Here is a 22,571-nt window from a genome sequence, read left to right on the forward strand (position 1 = left end):
AGAGAGTCCGGCATACAGAAGGAACAGACAGAACTACAGCACAAGCAAAGAGAGCAGCAGCCATGTTCTCAGCCCGTCTCCTGCGACAGGCACCGAGGCACATCCTCAGGCACCAGCACCGTCTCCCATCCACTCGCTCCCTCGCTTCACAAGTCAACGCCATCCCACAGCAAAAGACAGAAACCACCACCCTCCCCAATGGCTTCACCATTGCTACGGAACACACGCCCTCAGCACAGACTGCAACGGTTGGTGTCTGGATCGATGCTGGCTCTCGTGCTGAGACGGAAAAATCCAATGGTTCTGCCCATTTCCTCGAACATCTCGCTTTCAAGGTATTCTTTCAACTATTGCATATCATCGATTGTTGCTAACAGTCAGGGCACCGGCAAGCGATCTCAGAAGGATCTCGAGCTAGAGATTGAAAACATGGGAGCTCACCTCAACGCCTACACGTCCCGCGAACAAACCGTTTACTATGCCAAATCATTCAAGGCAGATGCAGCAAATACGGTGGATGTGCTTGCGGATATCCTGCAAAACTCAAAGCTCGAGGCAGCTGCCATTGAACGGGAACGCGATGTCATTCTCAGAGAGCAGGAAGAGGTGGATAAACAAACTGAGGAAGTGGTGTTTGATCATCTTCATGCCTCTGCCTTCCAGGGACACCCACTCGGTAGGACCATTCTTGGCCCAAAGGAAAACATTGAGTCCATTGGCAAGCAGGATTTGAGTGACTACATCAAGACCAACTACACCGCCGACAGGATGGTGCTGGTTGGTGCAGGTGGTGTCCCCCACCAAGAACTCGTCAAGCTTGCTGAACAGCACTTTGGCAAGATCCCCTCTTCCGGTACTAGTCATGCTATTGGATCTCCTCGTGGTGAGAAACCACAATTTATTGGATCAGAGGTAAGGTTGCGTGATGATACCATGCAAACTGCCAATATTGCTATTGCCGTGGAAGGTTGTGCTTGGAATGACCCAGACTACTGGCCCATGCTCGTTTGTCAAGCCATTATTGGAAACTACGACCGGGCACTCGGTTCTGCACCACACTTGGGTTCCAAGTTGTCTACCATTGTGCATGCCAACAAACTCGCCAACTCGTTCATGAGTTTCTCAACATCCTACAGCGACACTGGACTATGGGGCATCTACCTCGTCTCTGAGAATGTCGAACAACTCGATGATCTCGTACACTTCACCCTCAAGGAATGGTCGAGGTTGTCCATTGCCGTGACGGAAGCTGAAGTGGAACGTGCAAAAGCTCAACTCAAGGCTTCTTTGTTGTTGGGTTTGGATGGAACGACTCAGGTGGCTGAGGATATTGGTCGTCAAATTGCAACGACTGGTCGGCGTATGTCGCCATTTGAGTGTGATCAGCATCTTGCCAAGATCACGGCAGCGGATGTCAAGGCTGTTGCAAAGGCAAAGATTTGGGATGCAGAGATTGCAGTGAGTGCTGTTGGTCGCATCGAAGGATTGTTGGATTATAACAGAATCCGAGCTGACATGTCGCTGAATAGATACTGAGCTCAGCCTTTCGTGAGGAGCAATTCCCTTCCAAGCAAACACTTCCTTGCTGTCATCTGAGTCTTGAATGTGCGTTATAGATTCACCGTAAGTAAAAAGTACGTTGGGCTTTGCTCGGCGTTGACTCGGTTGAGTGAGTTGCTCCTTGTCCGTTGCGCAGTCAGATCAGAGAGATCGTCAAAGTGCGCAGTTCACAGACCAACACACCCCAGGCTCAGGACTCGAGTTTACTGACCAATAGAGGAGTTACTGAAGCATCGTCAAGGGCCCAGGTCATAGAGACACGGCGGCCAAAGCATCAATCTCCACGCTCAGTGCGTTTCAGCTCAGACGACACTTCAGCGCGCGCATACACACTCCCACTGCATTTCAAATCGCATACAAAAAAGGAGACCCTTCGCAACAGCGATAAGGCGCTGGGCCTGCCTATCAACCAGAGGGCATGTCAGTCACTGCTGTCATCCCATGCTATGGTATCCTCCTTCCATCAAGCGCAAGAAATAAAGACTAATAAATGCAAACAGGCATGACGTGCAAGAGCTGTACAAGCGCCATTGAATCCGCACTAGGCGCACTCCCAGGCGTTCAACACGTCGCCGCCTCTCTGACAGACGAACAAGTCAGCGTCACCCATCACAGTGATAAAGTGAATCGCGCGCGCCTTGTTGAAGCTGTAGAAGATGCAGGCTTTGAAACGACGCGCTTAGAGGAACAGGAGAAGGATCACGGCGACACGGCGCGTCTCTTGGACACTTCGACGGCATCGCCCATGGAAGCGGCTGCGTTGACAACGACGATTATCGCAATTAGAGGCATGACTTGCGGGTCCTGTACTGCAGCGATTGAATCACAACTCACACCATCCCTCATTCCAGGCCTCAAGACATTCAGCGTAAGCTTGATCAGTGAACGTGCAAGCGCGACCCACGACGCATCACTCCTCTCCGCTGAAGCGTTGGCAGAACGTATTGAAGATTGTGGATTCGATGCAACGATTGTCTCTTCTATTCAAGCATTCGCAGAAACGGTTGGTGGCATTAAAGCAGAAGAAACGACAGTCTTTCGAATCTATGGTATGACATGTGCGTCGTGTGTCAATAAAGTCGAGCAAGGACTTTTACGCATCCCCGGTGTTTCTCAAGCAGCTGTCAATTTACAACTAGAAGAGGCAAAAATCACGTTCATGCCTGATCAAGTCGGTTTGCGTGATTTGGTCGATGGCATTGCTGCATTGGGTTTCGATGCGCTCTTGGCAGATCGTACAGATGATGGTGCACAACTTGAAAGTCTTGCACGAACGCGAGAAACGCGTGAATGGCGACGCCATTGGATACAATGCTGTGCTGTAGCCGTGCCATTGTTCCTCCTCAACAAAGTTTTCCCCTACTACACACCCTTGCGCAAGCTCCTGGACATGCGCGTCTTTATACCCGGACTGCATCTCGTGGATGTCGTTAGCTTACTGCTGACTGTAGTCCTACTTTTTGGTGCAGCAAGACGATTCTACCAATCTGCTTACAAGAGTCTCAAACATGGCTCAGCGACGATGGATGTTCTCATTGTCCTTGGTGTCTCTGCTTCCGTCGCATTTTCAATCTTATCTATGTTGGTGTCAATGGTCACTTCATTCAAGGGACATACCGCCACTTTCTTTGATACAGCGGGCATGTTGCTGACGTTTGTCTCTTTTGGAAGGTATCTCGAGAATAAGGCTAAAGGTGCTACTTCGACAGCACTCTCACGACTCATGTCCCTTGCTCCTTCATCAGCAACCATTTATGTCGGTAAAGATGGCGAGAAGCAAGCAGCAGAACGCATCGTTGCGACTGAACTCATCCAGATTGGAGACATTGTTTTGCTTCGACCAGGTAGTAAAGTCCCCGCAGATGGTGTCGTGGTTGCAGGCGAGTCGTTTGTCGATGAATCCATGGTCACGGGAGAAGTTGAACCATTACACAAACAAGCCGGGTCTCTGGTGGTTGCTGGAACCGTCAATGGTCATGGAAGTATTGACTTTCGTGTTCAACGAGTTGGTAAGGACACGCAGCTCTCACAAATTGTGCAGTTGGTACAGGATGCACAGACGAGTAAAGCGCCTATCCAACGCTTCTCAGACCAAGTCGCCGGGTATTTCGTACCTTGTGTGATATTCTTGGGACTCTTGACATTCATGGCGTGGATGGTACTCAGTCATGTCCTTGCGTCGCCGCCTGCTATCTTTTTGAATGCAGGACCTGGTGGCAAGGTGATGACGTGTTTGAAATTGTGCATCTCTGTTATTGTCGTTGCTTGTCCCTGTGCATTGGGTCTAGCAACGCCTACAGCCGTCATGGTTGGTACGGGAATGGCAGCATCTCAGGGTGTCCTCATCAAAGGCGGTGCAGTCCTTGAACGTGCCACACAAGTCACGCGTGTGGTGTTTGACAAGACGGGGACCTTGACATTAGGACAAATGACTGTTCAGCGATCTTGGATGACGAGCACTTGGCAAGACCGAGTGAAATTATGGTGGACACTGGTCGCTGCTACGGAACAGCCTTCTGAACATCCAACTGGACATGCTCTTGTGCGGCATGCAAAAGATGTATTGAATTTGGCTGTGCATGAAATGATCTCAGCAGCAACAACGGGCTTCGAAGTAGTCTCTGGACGTGGTGTCCAGTGTACTGTTCAGGTGGAAGGGACATCCTACGAAGTCGTCATTGGCAATGCTCTGCACCTTGAGTCACACGGGTCGACACCTGAACAGAATGATCAGTTGGCAAAGAGCGTCCAAGATGGTCAAACGTGTGTCTTTGTCGCCATCAACGGCCTCTATGCTGGATTCTTGGGCTTATCTGATCAAATCAAGCAAGATGCAGCAGCAACTGTCATGGCACTCAAGCGAATGGGCAAGCAAGTCTCAATGGTGACAGGCGATCAATTAGCAAGTGCTCAGCGCGTTGCAAAGGAAGTCGGCATCTCGTCTGATCAAGTCTGGGCAGGAATTGTTCCGGGTGGTAAGCAAGAACTCATTCGAGCAATGCAAGCAGAGGGATGTGTCGTCGCTATGGTGGGTGATGGCATCAATGACTCGCCTGCACTCGCCACGGCTGATATTGGCATTGCAGTGGGTAGTGGCACGGATGTTGCTATTGAAGCTGCGGATATGGTGCTTATGCGACGTGGTGCCATTTTGGATGTTCCTGTGGCCTTGTTGCTGTCGAGTGCCATCTTTGGCAGAATTAAACTCAACTTGCTCTGGGCGTGCATCTACAACCTCATTGCGATCCCCTTTGCGATGGGTTTCTTCTTGCCTATGGGACTGCACTTGCATCCCATTGTGGCTGCTGGTGCCATGGCCTTTTCGAGCGTCAGTGTTGTCTGTTCCAGTCTGCTGCTCAAGTACTGGCAAGCTCCACGCTGGCTTCGGGAGGTTGAAGAGGGCGGCAGTATGCAGTTTGAGGGGGATGGCACTGGCAAGAAATTTGTGCTCTTTCGGCGCGTCAGGGCTCTATTCTCACAGACTGGGTACTCGAGAGTGGATGATGAGGAGATGCAGTCGATGCCGATGGTACGCTGAGTGCCTGCATTGTCTACTGCTAGACGACTAGATATATTCCGTATGTATGACTTTATGACCTTCCCATCTGGACATCTCGTTGCTTTGTTTTCTGTTTTTGTGTCACCCTCCCACAGAGACCAAGTAGACTAGACTATACTGGACAGACAAACAGCTATACTGCTCTGCCAGCTGCCTTGAAGACATCTAGAATGGCAGACAACTCCAAGTACGCCTATCAAGGCTATAGGCAAGACGAACTCCCCATCACTCACCACAACCTCTCAGACGATGAGGACGAGAACTACATCCCCATGCGCGCTGGTATTCAATCACTCGGTACAACTGCATACACTGGCTACCGACCGCCTGCAGAAGACGCAGAGTACGAGGAAGAGCAAGGTTACACCAATGCAGGAGACCTTGGTCAAGGCTATACTCTTGAAGATACGCAAGCAGGCGCTTATGACTCCGATGCAGAGCGAACACTCGGTGCTCGGTCGCCAGTCACGGACAAGTACGATTTCCTTCGAAAGGACGCCGAGGCGAGTCGTGCTGCATCTGCATATTCACATGCCGAGACAGATCCCGAGGAGGCTTTCAGGAGACGGCAATTGACACTGCGTCGAGGGCATACACGCAAGGTCAAGCTCGTCAATGGAGACATCTTCTGTTCCGAATACCCGTGAGTGACTTGTGTCTCAGATCAAGCTGACAATTAGTGTGCCACTGCCCATTCAGAATGCTGTTCAAGAAAAGTACCGTGACCCCGAATCTGGCTCTGAGGAGTTTACGCATCTGCGTTGTATGTCTCTCCCCTAACTTGTTCCAGACTGACGCTAGACACGCGCGCAACATGCGATCCCAATGACTTTACCCAAAAGAATGGCTACAATCTACGACCAGCCATGTACGAGCGTAATACGGAACTCCTGATTGCCGTGACCTACTACAATGAAGACAAAGTCTTGACAGCACGAACTTTGCATGGCGTCATGCAAAACATCAGAGACATTTGCAATGACAAGAAGAGTAACTTCTGGAACCGCACCTCGCCAGCTTGGCAAAACATTGTCGTATGTCTCGTCTTTGACGGCATCGATCCTTGCGACAAGGAGACTCTTGATTTGCTTGCGACCATTGGCATCTACCAAGACCACATCATGAAGGGCAAGATTGATGGGCAGAAGCCGACGGCGCACATCTTTGAGTACACCACCCAACTCTCAGTCAACGAAAAGCTCCACCTCGTCCGCCCAGCTGCAAATGATGACGATGCCCTGCCCCCTGTCCAATTCATCTTTTGTCTGAAGCAAGACAATGAAAAGAAGATCAACTCTCACCGCTGGCTGTTCAATGCCTTTGGTAAGATTCTCAAACCAGAAGTCTGCGTCTTGCTTGACGCTGGTACGAAGCCTGGTAAGAAGTCCATCTACCATCTTTGGAAAGCTTTCTTCAATGATCCAAACCTGGGTGGTGCTTGTGGTGAGATTCACGCTATGCTTGCGCGTGGCAAGAACCTCGTCAATCCACTGGTGGCAACGCAGAACTTTGAGTACAAAATGTCAAACATCCTCGACAAACCTCTCGAGTCCAGTTTTGGCTATGTCTCTGTCTTGCCGGGTGCATTCTCAGCATATCGCTACCGTGCGATCCAAGGACGTCCTCTTGACCAGTACTTCCGTGGCGATCACTCTCTTGCAACGATTCTGGGCGATAAGGGAGTCAACGGGATGGGCATCTTCAAGAAGAACATGTTTTTGGCAGAAGATCGAATCTTGTGCTTTGAGCTTGTTGCTAAGGCCGGTGCAAAATGGAAGTTGACGTATGTCAAAGCCTCGCAGGCAGAGACTGATGTGCCAGAAGGTGTTGCCGAATTCATCTCGCAGCGTCGTCGTTGGCTCAATGGATCCTTTGCAGCGAGTATCTACGCCATGGTTCACTTTCCGCGTCTCTATCGATCAGCGCACAATCCATTCCGCATGTTCGTCTTCCATGTTCAACTGCTCTACAATGTATTTTGCACCATCTTTTCGTGGTTCGCCCTCGCCAACCTCTGGCTCACCTTTTCTGTCGTTATCCAGCTTACGAGTCAGCAAAATCCATTCTTCGGCAAGAGTGCTTGCATGACCTGTCATGAAATTCAGCTCGGCTCTCGCAATGGCACCTTGCTGTGGGACGCCACCACAAACCTCATCACAGGCCCCAGCGAAATCTTCAACAAGGCACTCGGCCAAAACCTCGCCAATCCTTTCTTGGAAAAGGCAGTCAACTGTGTTTGCGCTACAGATGTCATTAATCTGGTTGTGGAATACCTCTACCTTGCCTTCATTCTCCTCTCCTTCTTACTAGCCCTCGGCAACCGTCCCAAAGGCAGCATCGGCACCTACACGAGTGCTTTCGCTGTATTTGGCCTTTGTCAACTCTACCTGCTCATCTGCTCCTTCTACCTGGCCATCAACTCGCTTATTCATGTTCAAAGCGTTGGTCAGTTCTTCAGTGACTTTTTCGTGCCTGGTGGACAAGGTGTGATTGTAATAGCACTACTCTCCACTTTTGGCCTCTACTTCCTGGCAAGTGCACTATACTGGGATGCTTGGCACATGCTACATTCTTTCCCTCAGTATCTGCTCATCGCTCCGTCTTACATCAACGTTCTGAATGTCTATTCGTTCTGCAACACGCATGATGTGACTTGGGGCACCAAAGGCAGCGATAAGGCTGATGTCCTCCCAGATGTCGCAACGCGCAGTGCCGCTGCTGCCAAAGATGCTAAAGGTGCTGCGATTGTTGAGGAAGTTGAGCGAGAGCAAAGTGAGATTGACGTTGCCTTTGAAGCAACTGTCAAGCGTGCACTTGCGCCACTCAAACCTGCCGGACCTGCTGGAAAACCTTCCCTTGAGGACGGCTATAAGGCATTCAGGACACGTCTGATTATTGCCTGGATTTTCACGAATCTTGCACTTATTCTGGGATTCACGTCGACTGATATCCAGAGCAACTTGGGTCTGGCATCGTCAACAAGCTCTCGAACGGTGATTTACTTCAGCTTCATTCTCTGGGCAACGGCGATCCTGTCAATGATTCGCTTCTTGGGGTGCGTCGTCTTTTGTTTCAAGACGGGTGTGCTTGCCATCCCTGGCCTTTCAAAGAAATAGTAGGGTTTCATTTGCATCTTTCGGTTTTCTAGCACATGTCTTTTGCGAGTACACTAATCAATTCATTCAACCTTTGAATGCACTAGATAGCATTGAGCATCCTGATACACTTTCGCGAGGCGGTTCGAAATTCTCGACGCCTGTAGCCAGACACAGGCGTCAGCGTGACGGGTGCAGCAGATTTGCGTTCCTTATTAGATTTGCCAGACTTGCCAGGTCGTCGAGTATCGTGTTCTTCCTGCAGACCTTGATTTAGTCCCTCCAGCAAGATCATCTTGTACGTTGCCAATTGTCCCTCATCCATCACCAAAAATGCTGCGTCCTTGGTTGATTCATCGACGTGGCAACGTCCTAAAAAGGCACCAAATACAAGCATGTATGTCTTCAACACGATAATTCGTCCACTTGCGGTGAAATCACTCGTGGCTATTCTTGCAGCATACGCATTCTGTGTCTTTGCGCCCATCAATGCCGCAGTACGCTCACCAGGCGTGAATAGGCCTTGCTTGAACAAGTTGCTGCGTGTCGGTGCGCCTGCTTTAGCCTTCCCACCGACAGCTTGTGCATCGAGTGTACTACACTGTGACAACATCAAGGCACACAACATCTCGCCTCGTTGTAGCGCCACTCGCTTGTGAGACTCTTCGTCATGCCTCAACGCTTCTTGAAGCCAGCAAGACAATAGAGCGAGGAGTTGTCCGAGATGCTTTGGACCTGCTGAACCACTCAAGGCTGTTGGACCTGCCGACTCTTGTGCAAGAGCATTGAGCCAGTCGTTTTCATTGAAGTGAAGCAGTTTCCCTGTACGCTTGCCAAGCGAAGTCGGTTGACCTGAAGCAGCAGCGAGCGTTGCGGCTGCATCTGCAACCAGATGCATCAACCGTATGCGAAGTGGCAAACTCGCTTGATGTCCCCATAGTGCCGCCGAGTCATGCTTCAGGATGGCATAGCTTTCATAATCACCATCACTGTTGTAGTCAAGGTGTGTTGTTCCTGGACTGTCATCGTCACTGCTATCCTCCCCCTCTTTTGTTGACTTTGGAAAGGTTGCAGCAGCACCTGAACGTTCAATAAAGTCAGAGAAGCAAGCGTCCTCACGCCCTGCGCCACATGCGAGCGCAGACATGCCATTTTGTCCCGCATTGCGCTTTCGCACTAGTCTTGGCGAGTCCATTCGATTATGCGTGTCACTCTGTGGTCGCCAGGGGTCATGAGGCCAATCAAGTTGATCGCACTGTAAATCCACCAGTAGTGCTTTTGCCAGTTTGCCGGGTGTCAGGGCACTACTTTCGCCTTGTTTGAGTAGTTCCACAATCAAAGCACGGTCTAGCTCGACAGCGGCATCTAAAGCGCCATAACTTGCAAGTGCGCTCATTCCTGCTGCAGCTTGCTTGCGATGCTTCCAATCTTGTTCAAGGACACGAATGAGAATGTCACATAGGGAGAGCCAGCGTGTTGACATTTCCGGTGCAGAGATGGTGACGCTGCATCGGAAGAGTTCCCAGAAGGAGTCAAATTTGTTGAAGACAGACTCTGTTGTGGCCATGGCAAACTCTGTGTGTACGTAGCCCTCCTCTTCGTCCTCAGAGAGCAGCTCATCCATTGAATCGCGTGTTCGTTTCTTGCCACTAGAGATGGGATCCTGTTCGTCGTCAGACACGAATCCACCTTGTGCCAGCATGGACGCAACGCCATACCGACCTGTTTCGCGTGGTGCTGCTTTCCTCGCTTTCCGACGACCTGTTGATTGCAAGACCGTTACAGCACTGAATCCAAGCACGCCTGTAAAAGGCACTGATCCATGCCTCTCTAGTGTCCTGAGTAAGATCCGCTCAGCGCGTTCAGCGAGCTGTGCGGAAATTCGGAAAGGTTCGCTCTTGATGGGCTGTGTTGGTTTTGGTTTACGACGCGCACCGCCAGGCAGTGGTTTGGCATCCATCTCTTTACCGCCGACCGGTGCAAGTTGACCATCTTCAAGGACAACTTGGCGCGTTTTTGGGTGAACGAGGAGCGTTGCGCAGATTGTGAGGTGGGCGGCGGGTGGGTAGTAGCTTGGTAGGAGAGCTGCTAGGAGTTGAAGGTATTCTTCGACTAGCAATGGCGTTAGTCATGCAGATGAAGTGGATGAGAGTGTACAGAAGTCTTCCTCGAGGGGTGTCTCTACCAGCTGGCAGAGGTCATCTGCCAAGGGTGCAGAGTGCATGCTCAGACTGGTTGTATATTAATACTGGGCCATGGTCGCGTCGTCGCGTTTCTGTGTCGTGTCGCGAATTTCATCTCATCAAGCTCAAGGGAGAGACAACAAGCAATAGTAGAAGGAACGTAGACTGTAGGCTGTATGAAGGAGCAACTAGACTCTTCTAGATCTTCGCCTTGGGGTCAGTCGCAAACTGTGACTCAGTGACACCAGCACCCATCGCCGAGGTCGAATTGACACCACCCGTAACAAGTCCCTGCAAGTGATCCATGTACTCTGCACCAGACCATTTTTGGTGCGTCAAAACTTCAACACCATGCACACGTTCAGGCTCTTGAATCATCTCAACATATGCCTTCATACCTTGCTTTTCATAACCAGCGGCAAACGTGTCAATACCCAACGCAGACGAGTGAAGACCTGCAAGGGTAATGAATTGCCAGACAAAGCCAAGCTTAGCAATATCCTCAATGAATGTTGCAATCTTGTCTGATGGCAAGTTGGTGGACCAGTTGAACGAAGGTGACAGGTTGTAGGCGAGCCACTGTTTAGGCCAAACAGCCTTGACGCCCGTTGCGAATTCATGCGCTTGCTCGTATCCAGCATTCTTGGTCTCCATCCACAAGAGCTCTGCATACGGTGCATAAGCGATGGCACGCTCAACACAAGCCTGAGTACCACCCTGGTAACGGTAGTAGCCCTCACGCGAACGACAGCTGTCCCAGTCAAAGAAGATATCCACACCCGTAATGGTTTGTGCAATGGCGCGCGCCTCCGTGTTACTCTTACCCTTGGTTTGTTCGAGGTATTTTGCAATGGCTGCGTCTTGACCTGAAACAACAGACTTCTTGATGGTTGCAATCACGGCTTCATCAAAGAGCATGATGTTGGCTTGCTTCATCCAATTGTTTTCGAGCTCTTCAAGTTGCGAGGCACGCTTTCCAGCGAGCTCACCTTCGTACATGAGCGTGGCGAGTGGCTTGAGTCCAGGCGTCGTCACACCGAGGATGTTCTTGTGATCCCGCTGGTCAATGTTGGTGGAGATGAAGGTTGCCGCTTCAGCATCGGTACGAGCAACAATCACAGTTGAAGAGCCAAGCAAATCAGCCATGGCGCGTGCAGCAACGAGACGGTTGATGTGCTCTTGTGTTGGCACAAGCACTTTTCCAGCCAAGTGACCACACTTCTTCGTACCGGGTGCTTGGTCCTCAAAGTGGATACCAGCGGCACCGCGCTCAATCATCATCTTGGTCAACTTCATAACGGCAGTCAAACCACCGTGTCCCGTATCACCGTCAGCGATGATGGGACGCAAGAAGTCGATGTACTTGAGGTTTGCACGCTCTTGTTCAGTCTTGGAGAACCTGTCCTCACGCTGCTTACGGTCATGGAAGAGTTGTGCCATGAACAAGTGTTCGACCTTGTTGGGGACAGTGTCCATTGGGTAGTCTGCGATATCTGGTCCTGGCTCGTTTGAGGTGGATGCAGTAGACGAGCATTGCCAGCCAGAGACGTAGATGCTGTCGACATACTTGGCCATTTGCGCAACATGGATGGGATCCAATGCGCCGAATGTACGGCTGCAAGTCTTCTTCTAGGCGGTTGTCAGTCTATACTTCAATGAAGGTCGTTTCAATTGAACATACCTTGTCATGCTCCACGAGCAAGTTGAAGAGCTTCTCAGAGAGCTTGTTGGCAGCTGGGACCTGGCGTCCGAGGAGGGAGCCGCGCTTTGAGGCGATCTCTTCGGCGGAGTAGGGACGAGTGATGCCTGCGTAACGTGGGGATGCCCACCATTGGTTGAGCTGTTGGACCTGCGCCTGCTGGTCTGCCTTTTCGGCTTGGACGTCGATCTTTGAGTAAGGCATGATTGTGAGATGGAGGAGGAGAGGAGGATGGATGGATGGATGGACGGGAGGGTGGTTAAGTAGTCTTGTTCCTGTGTGCTCGAGATTCCGGGGAAGCGCAAAGAGGCCGAGGCACACCCGCGTCAGATGGCACACGCAGGGATGGTTGCACTTCAGGGACGCTGGGTACGCAAGAATCTCAGGGCAGTGTCGGAGGATCAAAGCCGATAGACCTAGGAGTAGCTTCAATAGCCTCGGAGATGTGCTCGAAAGGCAGCTCATGCTAGGGCCCTTCTATGCGTATCAGGCGCATCTGAAGCCCGAAACACACGTGGGAAGCGTCGGAATACATCGCCGAGATCGCAGCAGTCACATATGCACTCGATAGATGAACAGATTGCATCGAGTGTCATCCAGTAGAGTACGCTATGCTCATTACATCTGTCTTCTTCTCACTCTCCTTGGATGCACTAACATGTCGTTGTCTAATCTGCTCATGAAAACAAAAATACGCGCGACGAACGCGACTCGAGACACTACAAGACAAGCTAGCTGATATCGATCATTGTCTCCGCTCCTACAGAAAAAGCCACAAGCCGACTATGGCTGAAGCCAATGCCGCCGAAGAGGCACCCACTCGCTCCACGCTCCCCCTCAAAGGCTCCGTCAAGACCGTCTCCGAGTTCTTTGAATATGCCATCAACACAATCCTCTACCAACGCGGTCTCTATCCGCCAGAAGACTTCAAAGTCGTCAAAAAGTACGGCCTCAATATGCTCATCACTACAGACGACGATGTTCGGCGGTATATCAAGAAGATCATGCAACAGCTCCATAAATGGCTGACTGTTGGGAAAGTCAACAAGCTCGTTGTTTGCATAGTCAGCAAGGAATCAACGGAGACCCTTGAACGCTGGCAATTCGATGTGGATATCGTCGCCTCTACAGTTGCACCCACTGTGGTCCTCTCCACTGTTCCTGCAGCGCAAGAACCTGCCTCTGCCCCTATTGCACGCGACGAACAAGACGTGACGAAGGAGATTCAATCCCTCATTCGTCAAATCACAGCATCTGTCACGTTCCTCCCCGAAATCTCTGGTCGGGCTACATTCAACGTGCTCGTGTATACACCAAGCGATCCAGATCCAACACTCGCAACGCCCAAGGACTGGGTGGATAGTGATGCGCGACTTGTGAGAAATGCTGAAGCTGTTCAACTTCGCAGCTTCAGCACAGGCGCTCACAAAGTTGGTTTGCAAGTGGCGTATACCATGGACGAGCAAGTCGTATAAATCATCACACGTTCGACCGTTAGCGATTTTAGCGTATACTCATCTCTCATGTCATGTCTAGTCTATCTCTCCACTATGCCTGCAACCGCTTGACATACGTGTGATGCACAATCTTGGCTACTGCCAAGTCATACTCTGCTCTTTGCAAAGCCCACGTCGTCTCTTGCGCTTCCCTCTCGCGCTCGAGCCTTTGACGCTCCTTGACATTAGCTGGCAGGCCTTGCTCTTCCTGTACAGTAGGAGCTCCCATGACAGCCTGCCATGCAGCACGTCTCTCCATCACCACTGCGTAACTCGCAGCAAGTGCAGTCTCAGCAACGTCTTTTGCATTCGCAACACCATCAAGCCGTTGTAAGGCATCACAACAACGTTTAAAAAAGATCCGCTCCGTTACAGACGCGGGGATCTTGCGCGCACATTGCGCATATCGATCCAGAATCAAATCAACCAATCGTTCCCTCCAATTCGCAGCATTCGCCACCGTCTTCTTCACACTCGTTCGTCTCGTGACACTCATGTCTGAACCTTCTTCCTGTATAGTCGGAATCGCATAGGATGGATCCATACTAGAACGTCGAGAACTCGCCGTACTTGAAGCAGGCGGCGTTTGTATTCCCAAAAGACACGTAGCACTTGGTTTTGAACTACCAAGGGTACTACTACTCCCACTACTACCATCCGCCAAAACATACTCTGGCCCTGCTTGCAGGTGTGAGCGATGTAATGCGCTTGCATTGAGCGATGCGCTCGTTGCTGCAGAGAGACGCGCATGTTGGTCGCGCGTGAGGGAGAGGTCTTCTGGTGCTGCGTACAAGTCTGCCGTTAAGAGCGACATGGCCCTTGACGTTGCGCGAGCGCTCTCTCAAATGGTCACCTTGCTCTAAACTTGACACTGAGGAAGGTATCAGGGCCTTTTAATCTCTTCTCGCCAACGAGACTGGAGTAGGGAGAGAGATGCGATTCAGTCAGGAGCTTTTGATGAGGAGTGAATGAAGCAAGTGCATCATGTCGAGCTGATGCAGCATAGCAAGGGAGCACAGCCAGAAAAGGGCACAGCCAGAAAGCAAAGTGATGGCAGCAAGAGGGAGGAAGGCGCAGTCTGGTCAAATTGGTTGTTTGCGGTAGGTGCTCGCTTCTTATTGCTACAGGAGCACTGGAGCCGCGGCCCGCACGGTGAATTCCAGGATGCATGAGTATGACATGTGTATCGATGTGTAGCATCTGATACGACAGTGCAGTGCGTCGCTGCTCAGCTTGATATGTCCCATCTTTGCTATACCTGCTCTGACTAATCTTCTGTCGCGGCGCAAGGCAAGTGACTTTATGCAATAGATCATACAGACAGCTGCCGCGCTGTCAAATTCTCTCAAGATGGCGATGATCTGATCAGACCGGCCAAGAGGTGATTCGCAGCATCCCTGAGTGTGGTGACTGTGGACACAGCAACCACTCCATGCTGCAGACCATGCAATCGAGAAGAAGGGACAACATGAGGAAGCTGATTAGGGGGGCTGTGCTCATCCGACATGTGATTGTGCACTTCCAAGTTCCAACTCCACAGGCACGCACTTGAGCGCCCAGACTGACAAAGCCAAGACTGAAAGCACACTTTGTGATTGTCTAGCTATTTACAAAGCTGTTTATTTTGATTGGAAAAAGAAAGTAGAAAAGTAATCGTAATCTTGTTTAATCTCATCAGGTTGAATCTCTGTAGCACAGACTCTGTCTCTAGTCTGCGTGTGCAAGCTCTCTGAGAAACAAGTTTTTTCAGTGATCCTGCTTGTTGAATCAGGATAACACCTCGCGCGGCTCTATTGGCCGCGTTAATTTGAAAAGTAAATGGGCATCTCTAGAAGAGACCTTCGACTTGGCCAGTCTCCTGGTTGATGTCAATATCATAGTATGCCGGTCGAGTAGGCAATCCAGGAACTGTCTGAATCTCAGCAGCAAGTGGGTAGACAAAGCCAGCACCAGCAGACAATCGAATATCCCTGATGGGTACCGTGAATCCAGTAGGTGCGCCCTTCTTGCTTGGATCAGCAGAGAAGGAGTATTGCGTCTTGGCAATACACACTGGCAAGTTGCCGAAACCTTGACGCGTCATGGTGTCGATACGCTGCTGGGCAAGCTCAGAAATTTCAATGCCATCGGCACGGTACATCTCCTTGCAAATCGCTTCAATCTTTTCCGGAATGGTGAGTTCGGCATCGTACAAGAACTTGAAGTTGGAAGGTTGCTCGCAAGCCTTAATGACAGCCTCACCGAGTTCCTTGGCACCAGCACCACCGTGAGCCCAGTGGTAAGAGGGCACAGCATCCAGTGCACCAGCCTCCAACGCAGCCTTACGAATCGCCTCCAACTCAGCAGGCGTGTCTGAAGCGAATTGGTTGATGGCAACAACAACAGGCACGCCGTACTTGCCTGCATTCTCAATGTGTTGCTTCAAGTTGCTACAACCCTTCACAACGAGATCCACTGCTTCAGTCTTGTAAACGGCATCCAAAGGCTTACCGGGAGTCACGTCAGGACCACCACCGTGCATCTTGAGTGCTTGCACTGTTGCAACAAGAACAACAGCATCAGGCTTGAGTCCCGAAGCACGACACTTGATGTTGAAGAACTTCTCCATACCAATATCAGCACCGAAACCAGCTTCCGTCACAACATAACCGGCTTCTTCCTGGTCAGAGCCAGTACCAGCGAGCTTCAGAGCAATGCGGTCAGCAATGATGGATGACTGACCGATCGAAATGTTGGCAAAGGGCCCAGCGTGGACAAAGACGGGTGTGCCTTCGAGTGTCTGCATCATGTTGGGCTTGATGGTATCCTTCATCAACACAGTCAAGGCACCACCAATACCAATATCATCAGCAGTGACGGGGTCACCAGAGCGCGAGCTAGCAACCACCATACGACCAAGTCGTTCGCGCATATCAGCAAGATCCGTAGAAAGGGTCAACACCGACATCGCCTCAGAAGCAACGGAAATGTCAAAGCCAGTTTCACGGGTCATGCCCTTTTCTGTTGGGTTTTGTCCAACCGTGATTTTACGCAAGAATCGGTCATTGACATCGAGCACACGGTTCCAGGTGATGGTAGCGGGGTCGATATCAAGACGTGCGAATTTGCTGATTTCCTCATCCGTCAAGTCATCTGGGTTGGTCTTGTCAATGCCGAGCTTCTTGAGACGACGCAACATGACGGGTGCAAATTTCTTGACACCCTTCTTGGCAGGCACCATACGGCTGAAGAGGGCCTTGTCCTTTTGTGTGTTTTCATGGAAGATGCGTGTGTCAATGGCAGCAGCAAGCAAGTTGGTAGCGGCAGTGATGGCGTGAATATCACCCGTCAAGTGCAAGTTGAATTCGTCCATAGGAATGACCTGAGAGTAACCACCACCAGCGGCACCACCCTTGATGCCGAAGGTCGGGCCCTGCGAGGGCTGACGACAACAGGCGAAAGCGGTCTTGCCGAGGTGAGCGCCAAGTGCCTGCACGAGACCCATGACCGTGGTCGATTTGCCCTCGCCGAGAGGTGTGGGTGTGATACCTGTCACAACGACATACTTGCCGTCCTTCTTGTGCTGGTAGCGATCAATAATGTTGAGGGATACTTTGGCCTTGTATGGACCGTACATCTCGAGCTCAGTCTCCTTAATACCAAGCTCACCAGCAAGCTTTGCAATGTTCTTGGGAGTCTGTGCGCGAGCAATCTCAATGTCGGAGGGAACATCCTTCAAAGGCGACAAGGGCAATGGTGTGAATTGCTTACCACCCGTAACAAAGGCAGTCTTGGCAGCCTCGAATACGTTCTGCATGAGCATACCCACAGTCATGGGACCCACACCGCCAGGCACAGGCGTGATGTGTGAAGCCACCTCAACAGCGGAAGAATACTCGACATCACCAACAAGCTTGTGACCAGACTTCTTTGATGCATCTTCAACAAAGTTGACACCGACATCAACAACAAAGGCGCCCTCCTTGAGCCAAGATCCCTTGACGAACTCTGGCTTACCAATAGCAGCCACAACGATGTCAGCCGTCTTGACAATTTGCTCGAGGTTGTTGGTCTTTGAGTGGCAAACAGTGACGGTTGCATCAGCATTGCGCAAGAGGTACGAGACGGGTGCACCGACAATATCAGAACGACCGAGCACAACAGCGTGCTTGCCCTTCAAATCAACGCCAGATTCCTGGAGGAGCACCATGACACCCTTGGGTGTGCAAGGGATGAATGAAGGCTTGCCGCCCTTCTTTGCAAGCTCACCAATGTTGGCAGTACCGAAACCATCGACATCCTTAGCTGGTGCAACTGCACCGGTGATGGTGTGTTCTGAGAGGTGACCTGGGATGGGGAGCTGAACGAGGATGCCGTGCACGGATTCGTCGTTGTTGAGCTCATTGATCTTGCTCAGGAGCTGCATGTTAGTCACATAGCATAAGTCAAAGAAGGACATACAGCAGCCTCAGTGATGTCCTCAGCGAGTTTGATGTGCTGGAACTCAATGCTAGCCTCCTGGGCAGCCTTGGACTTCATGTTGACATAGGAAGTCGAGTCACTGCGCTCGCCAACCTGAATGATGGCGAGGGAAGGTGCGAACTTTGGGTTCTTTGCCTTTGTCTCTTGAATCTCTGCATGGATGCGCTCCCTGACAGATTTGGCAATCTGATTGCCGTCAATCTTTTGTGCTGGCATTTGAAGTGGCTTGAGGGTTGAGAATGGCCTTGCTCTGAGGATGAGGCTTGCTTTTGTGTATCGTTGTAGGCGTGCTGGACACCTAAGGAGCATGAACCCTGCCTGCCTGTGGTGGGAGCGTTGTGCGGTGTGCAGGAGGAGGCTCATTTTTTTATTTTCCTCTCGGGCACTTTCGCAGAATGGACTACGTTGCTTACTTTGCTGCCCGTAACAAGCGACTGTCGCCTGGCTGCATCTGCTCTTATAGCTAGGCTGCCAGAGTCAGGCCAATCTGCGCTCAGACGATACATCACGTAGCCCGAAACATATCACCTCGCTGGGCACCTCATGAAACATCCCTCCATCCGAGCCATATGCCATAATCTACGTCCTCTATAGTCTCGAGAGATAAGCCCACATGAGCCTGTACGACTCCGGGCCATGCTCTATACGCCGTGCTCCTGATGATCGTACCAATCGGACAAACATCGCGCAAGAATGTTGCACCTGAACAACAAAGCTCTTACTCTAGTGCATCTCCAAGAGCGGGTGCAAGCGGTTTCATCTCATCCATCTCCTTCTCCGCCTTGGCAGCCTTGACTTTTGCCTCCTCTGGCGAATCACTCCGTTCCAAACCCAGCACATCCGAGTCCCTGTCGTGTGGGTGAGGGATCTTGCCGCCACTCGTCCGGAAGTGATCCTCATCACTATCCAAAGCAACAGGCTTTGGCAGTACCTTCTCCAACGATGCACGATCCAAACCCATGCCCTTTGGATCACGATCGTTGGCAAGTTCATGCGCAGTGAGATCTTCTTTTGCATGTTCATGCTGAGTTTCACCCTTTGCAAGGGGTTTACCGGTCGACACGGGCAACGCATCAGGCATCACGGCCGGCTTTTGCTTCTTTGGCAGTTCAATCGCATCTTCCTTCTTCTTAGGTGGTTTTAACGCAGGCAATGGTTTCCCACCAGCAGGCGGCGTGACTTCATCCAAGTAACGCGTTTTGGCCCATTCCTCGCTGTTGAATTGGTAAATCATTTGCATCCATTCATTGTTCCAACGTCCATGCAACCACTTGAGGACTTGCGCATGGGGTTGCCAGATCTTCTCATGGATTACTCGAGCTGATTCGTCATCTGCATACGTCGGTGCGGAGACACCATACTCGCGTCCTAGCTTTTGTGCAGGGTGGGAACCACTTGCACTGAAGAATGCATTGACCAGGTACAAGTCTCGGTGTTTTGCTCGTGCATTGGGAAGCGTATCTTGGATAGCGCCCCGTGATTCAACCAACTTTTTGTGGATGAGTGGATTCGGATCAAGCACGAGTGTGTGCTCACTGATTTGATTGTCCATGTCGAAATAGTCCTTGCCAAGTGGAACAGTACCGAACGCATACAAGCAGAAATCGTCGCCTAGTGCCTTCTCAGCGGCATTCATTTTGCTCAAGACGCATCGCTGTAATTGTAATGCATCAAAGATACCATTGACATTCTTGATGGGGAAGGCGTTGTGGTCAAAGTAGGCAATCGTCGAGTAATCCGGTTCATTCCAGAGATCAATGATGGAGAAGCCACCGCCAAAACCGGTCTCCTTGACAATAGCACCAGCACCGCGGAAAATGTCGCGCTGTCGTTCAGGGACGTATGAGGCAACATAAACAACCACAGGATGAAGATGAGGTCCCATATCAGCGGCCCAGAGCAGCCGCCAAATCATATTGAGCGTCGTTGCAAAGTTGATGTCATCGAGCTCTGGATTCAGTGCATCAAAGCTGAGTGCGAAGGCCCTATTGCGTGCAGCTTCGCTGAAAAGGTTGTGGGCAATGACATCTTTGTAGTCGTCGAGATGCGTATCATCAGGCGTCTTGTAGTAATAAGGAGCTGGCGCCTTTTGTGGATCCAGCATCTCAACAATCGCACCACCTCCCTTATCTCCGGCTTTGGCTGTATTCCTCGAAGGACTGTAAGGGTCGGTGTCCCATTTAGCCTCTTGTGTGTTGAAGCTGCTGAAATACAGAATCATAAAGATACTAATGGGTAGGACAAGCCATAGATACCGGTGTAGACGGCGAGGAATGACTGGCATGGCTTCGCGTACCCCAGAAATGCGCCGAGTATTGTCCGGTGCTTGAAGTACGCGTCGCTTGGCTAGATTGTCGCTGAACAGGGTGAACGTTTATGAGGCCTAGCTCTTACTGACTGGGGCCCGCGTTTCTGTTGACTATACAGTAGTTCAGAGGAAGACGCCGTGTTGCAGGGAAGTCTGCAGGGTATGTCTCGAGCTTGTGCGTCGGGTTGGTCGGCTGCTCTGGACGTCGCACAAGAGAAAAAGTGAAAGTAAAGCGCAGTGAGAGAGGGGAAATTCAGCACAGGCTCAAGCACAAGCTCAACCAGATGCTGATACTGACATGCATCTACATTCAGCTATAAAGTAAATCATATTCAGCCTGTGTCAGAGCCAGCGGCACTTTCTGTGGGCGCGGCGGAGGTCCATTTTGCCCCGGCGTCGGCGGCAGCTGCCTGGCATTCTGCTCGTATTGTGTCGGTGTCGGTGCATAGGTATGTGGATGTTGCTCTCGATAGTAACGATCCGCCTCACTAGAACCTTCTCGGTGTAGCTGTCCAGCTTGTCGCACATTGCCAGGCGGGCTTCTCGATGGGGGCGGAAGGTTGGTCCATGTCTGTACAGGGTAACTCTGTCCCGGCATATGCGACATCGATGCTGCTTTCGCATGCTGTGAACTGAGCATAGAGGAGCCGTGTGTGTTGAAGTAGGGTTCCGGTGATCGATTGTAGGATTGCGTATGTTGATGTCGCTGCTGAGCATGAACAGGTGAGACTGTCCGTGGTGCCGTGGGCAGCGGTCGTGGACCCCAAGTGCCTGTACCTTCGCCACGGCCACTCATTCGACTCGACGTGCGTTCTGGTTCGGGCGAGATACGCAGATGATCATAGCTTTGTGCAGGCATGGGTGACGCGCGCCCGTCAGATATAGCACTGCTATTGCGCCTTTCAGGCACGTATCCGTACAACCCAGCAGCAATATCTGCTTGCAACGCTCCATTGTGACGGGCATCGCTTTGTGACTTACGGCGAACATCACCCACTGGTTGCGTATGGACACGCACGTCGCGTGAACCGTCCCAAGTCTCGGCATACTGAGCGCCTGTTTGGTAAGGAGATGCCACGTACGCGTGCGCTTGAGCTGGACCTTGAGGGAGCTGATGACTTGATGGCGAGTGCAGCGATAAACTTGCTAGTGCTGGAATAGGATCAAGCGTACCCGGCGACCGAGCAGATCTGTGGGGAGCAGCTTGTTCCAAGACACCATCATTCATGGGACCCAACGCTACCTTGGGCTTAGGCCGAGGAGGCCCTTCGTAGTAAAAGGTCAGCTCTGCATAGATCTCTCCAGCAGGCTTGCCCTTGTACTTGAGATCAAACCAGCTATCATACTCATGAGCGCGCCAAATGGCAGTCAAGTCAATCGCACAGTCGCCAATCAAGTCTGGCGCCTTGCTATCCTCATTGAAGACTGATATTTTGAGAAGATTCTCTTGCTCATTCGGTACTTTGAAGCGCATCTCGTGATTCCAGCTCGGTACCTGGCCAGCGCGTTTGTCAGTGGGCGTGCGCTGCACATCATGACCGAGTCGCACAATTGTATAGGCATCTTGCTTTCCTACTTTTTTCCTGTTGGGGAGATTACGTGCCTTGTCGATGATGACGACAAGCGTCCCGAATCTCTGTTTGGGCAAGTCTCCTGTCGACATGATGAGCCCCTGCACGTCCCTGAGTCGGGTCTCCTGGACTGTGATGATTCTCGAGGGAGTTGCGCGCATTTCGAGATTTATTTTCGGCTCCTCTCTGATGCATCATGTGCAACCACGACCACCACTAGATCATGCTCACTCTATGTCCTGTATAGCTCCTGCTTCTAGTGCAATGGCTTGACTGCTCAATGAATAACAGGCATCCACCACGCTTCTTGCTGCCGAAAAATAAGCCACCATGTCGGCCTGCTGAAGATGAACCTATCATCACAGAAGAGACAACACCCGTCAAGCGCTCTCCTTTGCATACTGCACTCCGAGCCGGTCGTTTCGGCGTAAACAGTCCGCTGGCTGCTTTTGAAGCTCACCAAGAGAGTATCGTGAAAGCTAGAGAAGAACGGACTATACAGCGCTTCAAGCCACCCCCAACAAAGCCAGTGGGTAGGCAAAAATCAAGCGTGCCAGCGAATGCTGGCTCACGACGTTTCATTCCTGTTGCACAAGGCAGCAATAAACGCTCTGCCGACATGATGAATAATGATGAGCC

The 22,571-nt window shown here is 51.2% G+C and overlaps 10 protein-coding genes across 10 annotated transcripts; 4 read left to right on the forward strand and 6 right to left on the reverse strand.

Moving 5' to 3' along the window:
- Nucleotides 1-26: 26 nt before the first annotated feature.
- Nucleotides 27-1,975, forward strand: BCR37DRAFT_383030 (mitochondrial-processing peptidase subunit beta). The gene is made up of 2 exons (XM_040869998.1): nt 27-335; nt 382-1,975. Exons 1-2 carry the CDS (start codon nt 63-65, stop codon nt 1,534-1,536), a joined length of 1,428 nt encoding a protein of 475 aa, XP_040722867.1. The 5' UTR covers nt 27-62; the 3' UTR covers nt 1,537-1,975.
- Nucleotides 1,743-5,160, forward strand: BCR37DRAFT_383032 (E1-E2 ATPase-domain-containing protein). The gene is made up of 2 exons (XM_040869999.1): nt 1,743-2,014; nt 2,059-5,160. Exons 1-2 carry the CDS (start codon nt 2,007-2,009, stop codon nt 5,096-5,098), a joined length of 3,048 nt encoding a protein of 1,015 aa, XP_040722868.1. The 5' UTR covers nt 1,743-2,006; the 3' UTR covers nt 5,099-5,160.
- Nucleotides 5,161-5,289: 129 nt separating this feature from the next.
- BCR37DRAFT_395110 (chitin synthase-domain-containing protein) lies at nt 5,290-8,235 on the forward strand (the record flags this gene model as incomplete). The annotated part of the gene is made up of 3 exons (XM_040871576.1): nt 5,290-5,762; nt 5,800-5,882; nt 5,921-8,235. The coding sequence occupies 3 exons, from the start codon at nt 5,290-5,292 to the stop codon at nt 8,233-8,235; spliced, it is 2,871 nt and encodes a 956-aa protein (XP_040722869.1).
- An 82-nt stretch (nt 8,236-8,317) lies between these two features.
- On the reverse strand, nt 8,318-10,438 carry BCR37DRAFT_395111 (uncharacterized protein; the record flags this gene model as incomplete). Its single annotated transcript, XM_040871577.1, has 2 exons — nt 8,318-10,326; nt 10,372-10,438. 2 exons carry the CDS (start codon nt 10,436-10,438, stop codon nt 8,318-8,320), a joined length of 2,076 nt encoding a protein of 691 aa, XP_040722870.1.
- Nucleotides 10,439-10,595: 157 nt separating this feature from the next.
- BCR37DRAFT_395112 (uncharacterized protein) lies at nt 10,596-12,300 on the reverse strand (the record flags this gene model as incomplete). The annotated part of the gene is made up of 2 exons (XM_040871578.1): nt 10,596-12,026; nt 12,079-12,300. The coding sequence occupies 2 exons, from the start codon at nt 12,298-12,300 to the stop codon at nt 10,596-10,598; spliced, it is 1,653 nt and encodes a 550-aa protein (XP_040722871.1).
- A 383-nt stretch (nt 12,301-12,683) lies between these two features.
- On the forward strand, nt 12,684-13,608 carry BCR37DRAFT_159481 (mitotic spindle checkpoint component mad2). The gene has a single exon (XM_040866157.1). It carries the CDS (start codon nt 12,882-12,884, stop codon nt 13,569-13,571), a length of 690 nt encoding a protein of 229 aa, XP_040722872.1. The 5' UTR covers nt 12,684-12,881; the 3' UTR covers nt 13,572-13,608.
- A 36-nt stretch (nt 13,609-13,644) lies between these two features.
- BCR37DRAFT_395114 (uncharacterized protein) lies at nt 13,645-14,406 on the reverse strand (the record flags this gene model as incomplete). Its single annotated transcript, XM_040871579.1, has 1 exon — nt 13,645-14,406. One exon carries the CDS (start codon nt 14,404-14,406, stop codon nt 13,645-13,647), a length of 762 nt encoding a protein of 253 aa, XP_040722873.1.
- A 1,014-nt stretch (nt 14,407-15,420) lies between these two features.
- Nucleotides 15,421-18,269, reverse strand: BCR37DRAFT_351138 (formate-tetrahydrofolate ligase; the record flags this gene model as incomplete). Its single annotated transcript, XM_040868050.1, has 2 exons — nt 15,421-17,991; nt 18,033-18,269. The coding sequence occupies 2 exons, from the start codon at nt 18,267-18,269 to the stop codon at nt 15,421-15,423; spliced, it is 2,808 nt and encodes a 935-aa protein (XP_040722874.1).
- A 324-nt stretch (nt 18,270-18,593) lies between these two features.
- On the reverse strand, nt 18,594-20,504 carry BCR37DRAFT_158727 (uncharacterized protein). The gene has a single exon (XM_040866156.1). The coding sequence runs from the start codon at nt 20,335-20,337 to the stop codon at nt 18,772-18,774; it is 1,566 nt and encodes a 521-aa protein (XP_040722875.1). The 5' UTR covers nt 20,338-20,504; the 3' UTR covers nt 18,594-18,771.
- A 1,130-nt stretch (nt 20,505-21,634) lies between these two features.
- BCR37DRAFT_331759 (C2 domain-containing protein) lies at nt 21,635-21,931 on the reverse strand (the record flags this gene model as incomplete). Its single annotated transcript, XM_040867034.1, has 1 exon — nt 21,635-21,931. A coding segment is annotated over one exon (297 nt), but the record flags the coding sequence as incomplete, so codon positions are not given.
- Between the last annotated feature and the right edge of the window lie 640 nt (nt 21,932-22,571).

The sequence above is a fragment of the Protomyces lactucae-debilis genome (assembly GCF_002105105.1).
Source record: "Protomyces lactucae-debilis strain 12-1054 chromosome Unknown BCR37scaffold_21, whole genome shotgun sequence".
NCBI lineage: Eukaryota > Fungi > Ascomycota > Taphrinomycetes > Taphrinales > Protomycetaceae > Protomyces > Protomyces lactucae-debilis.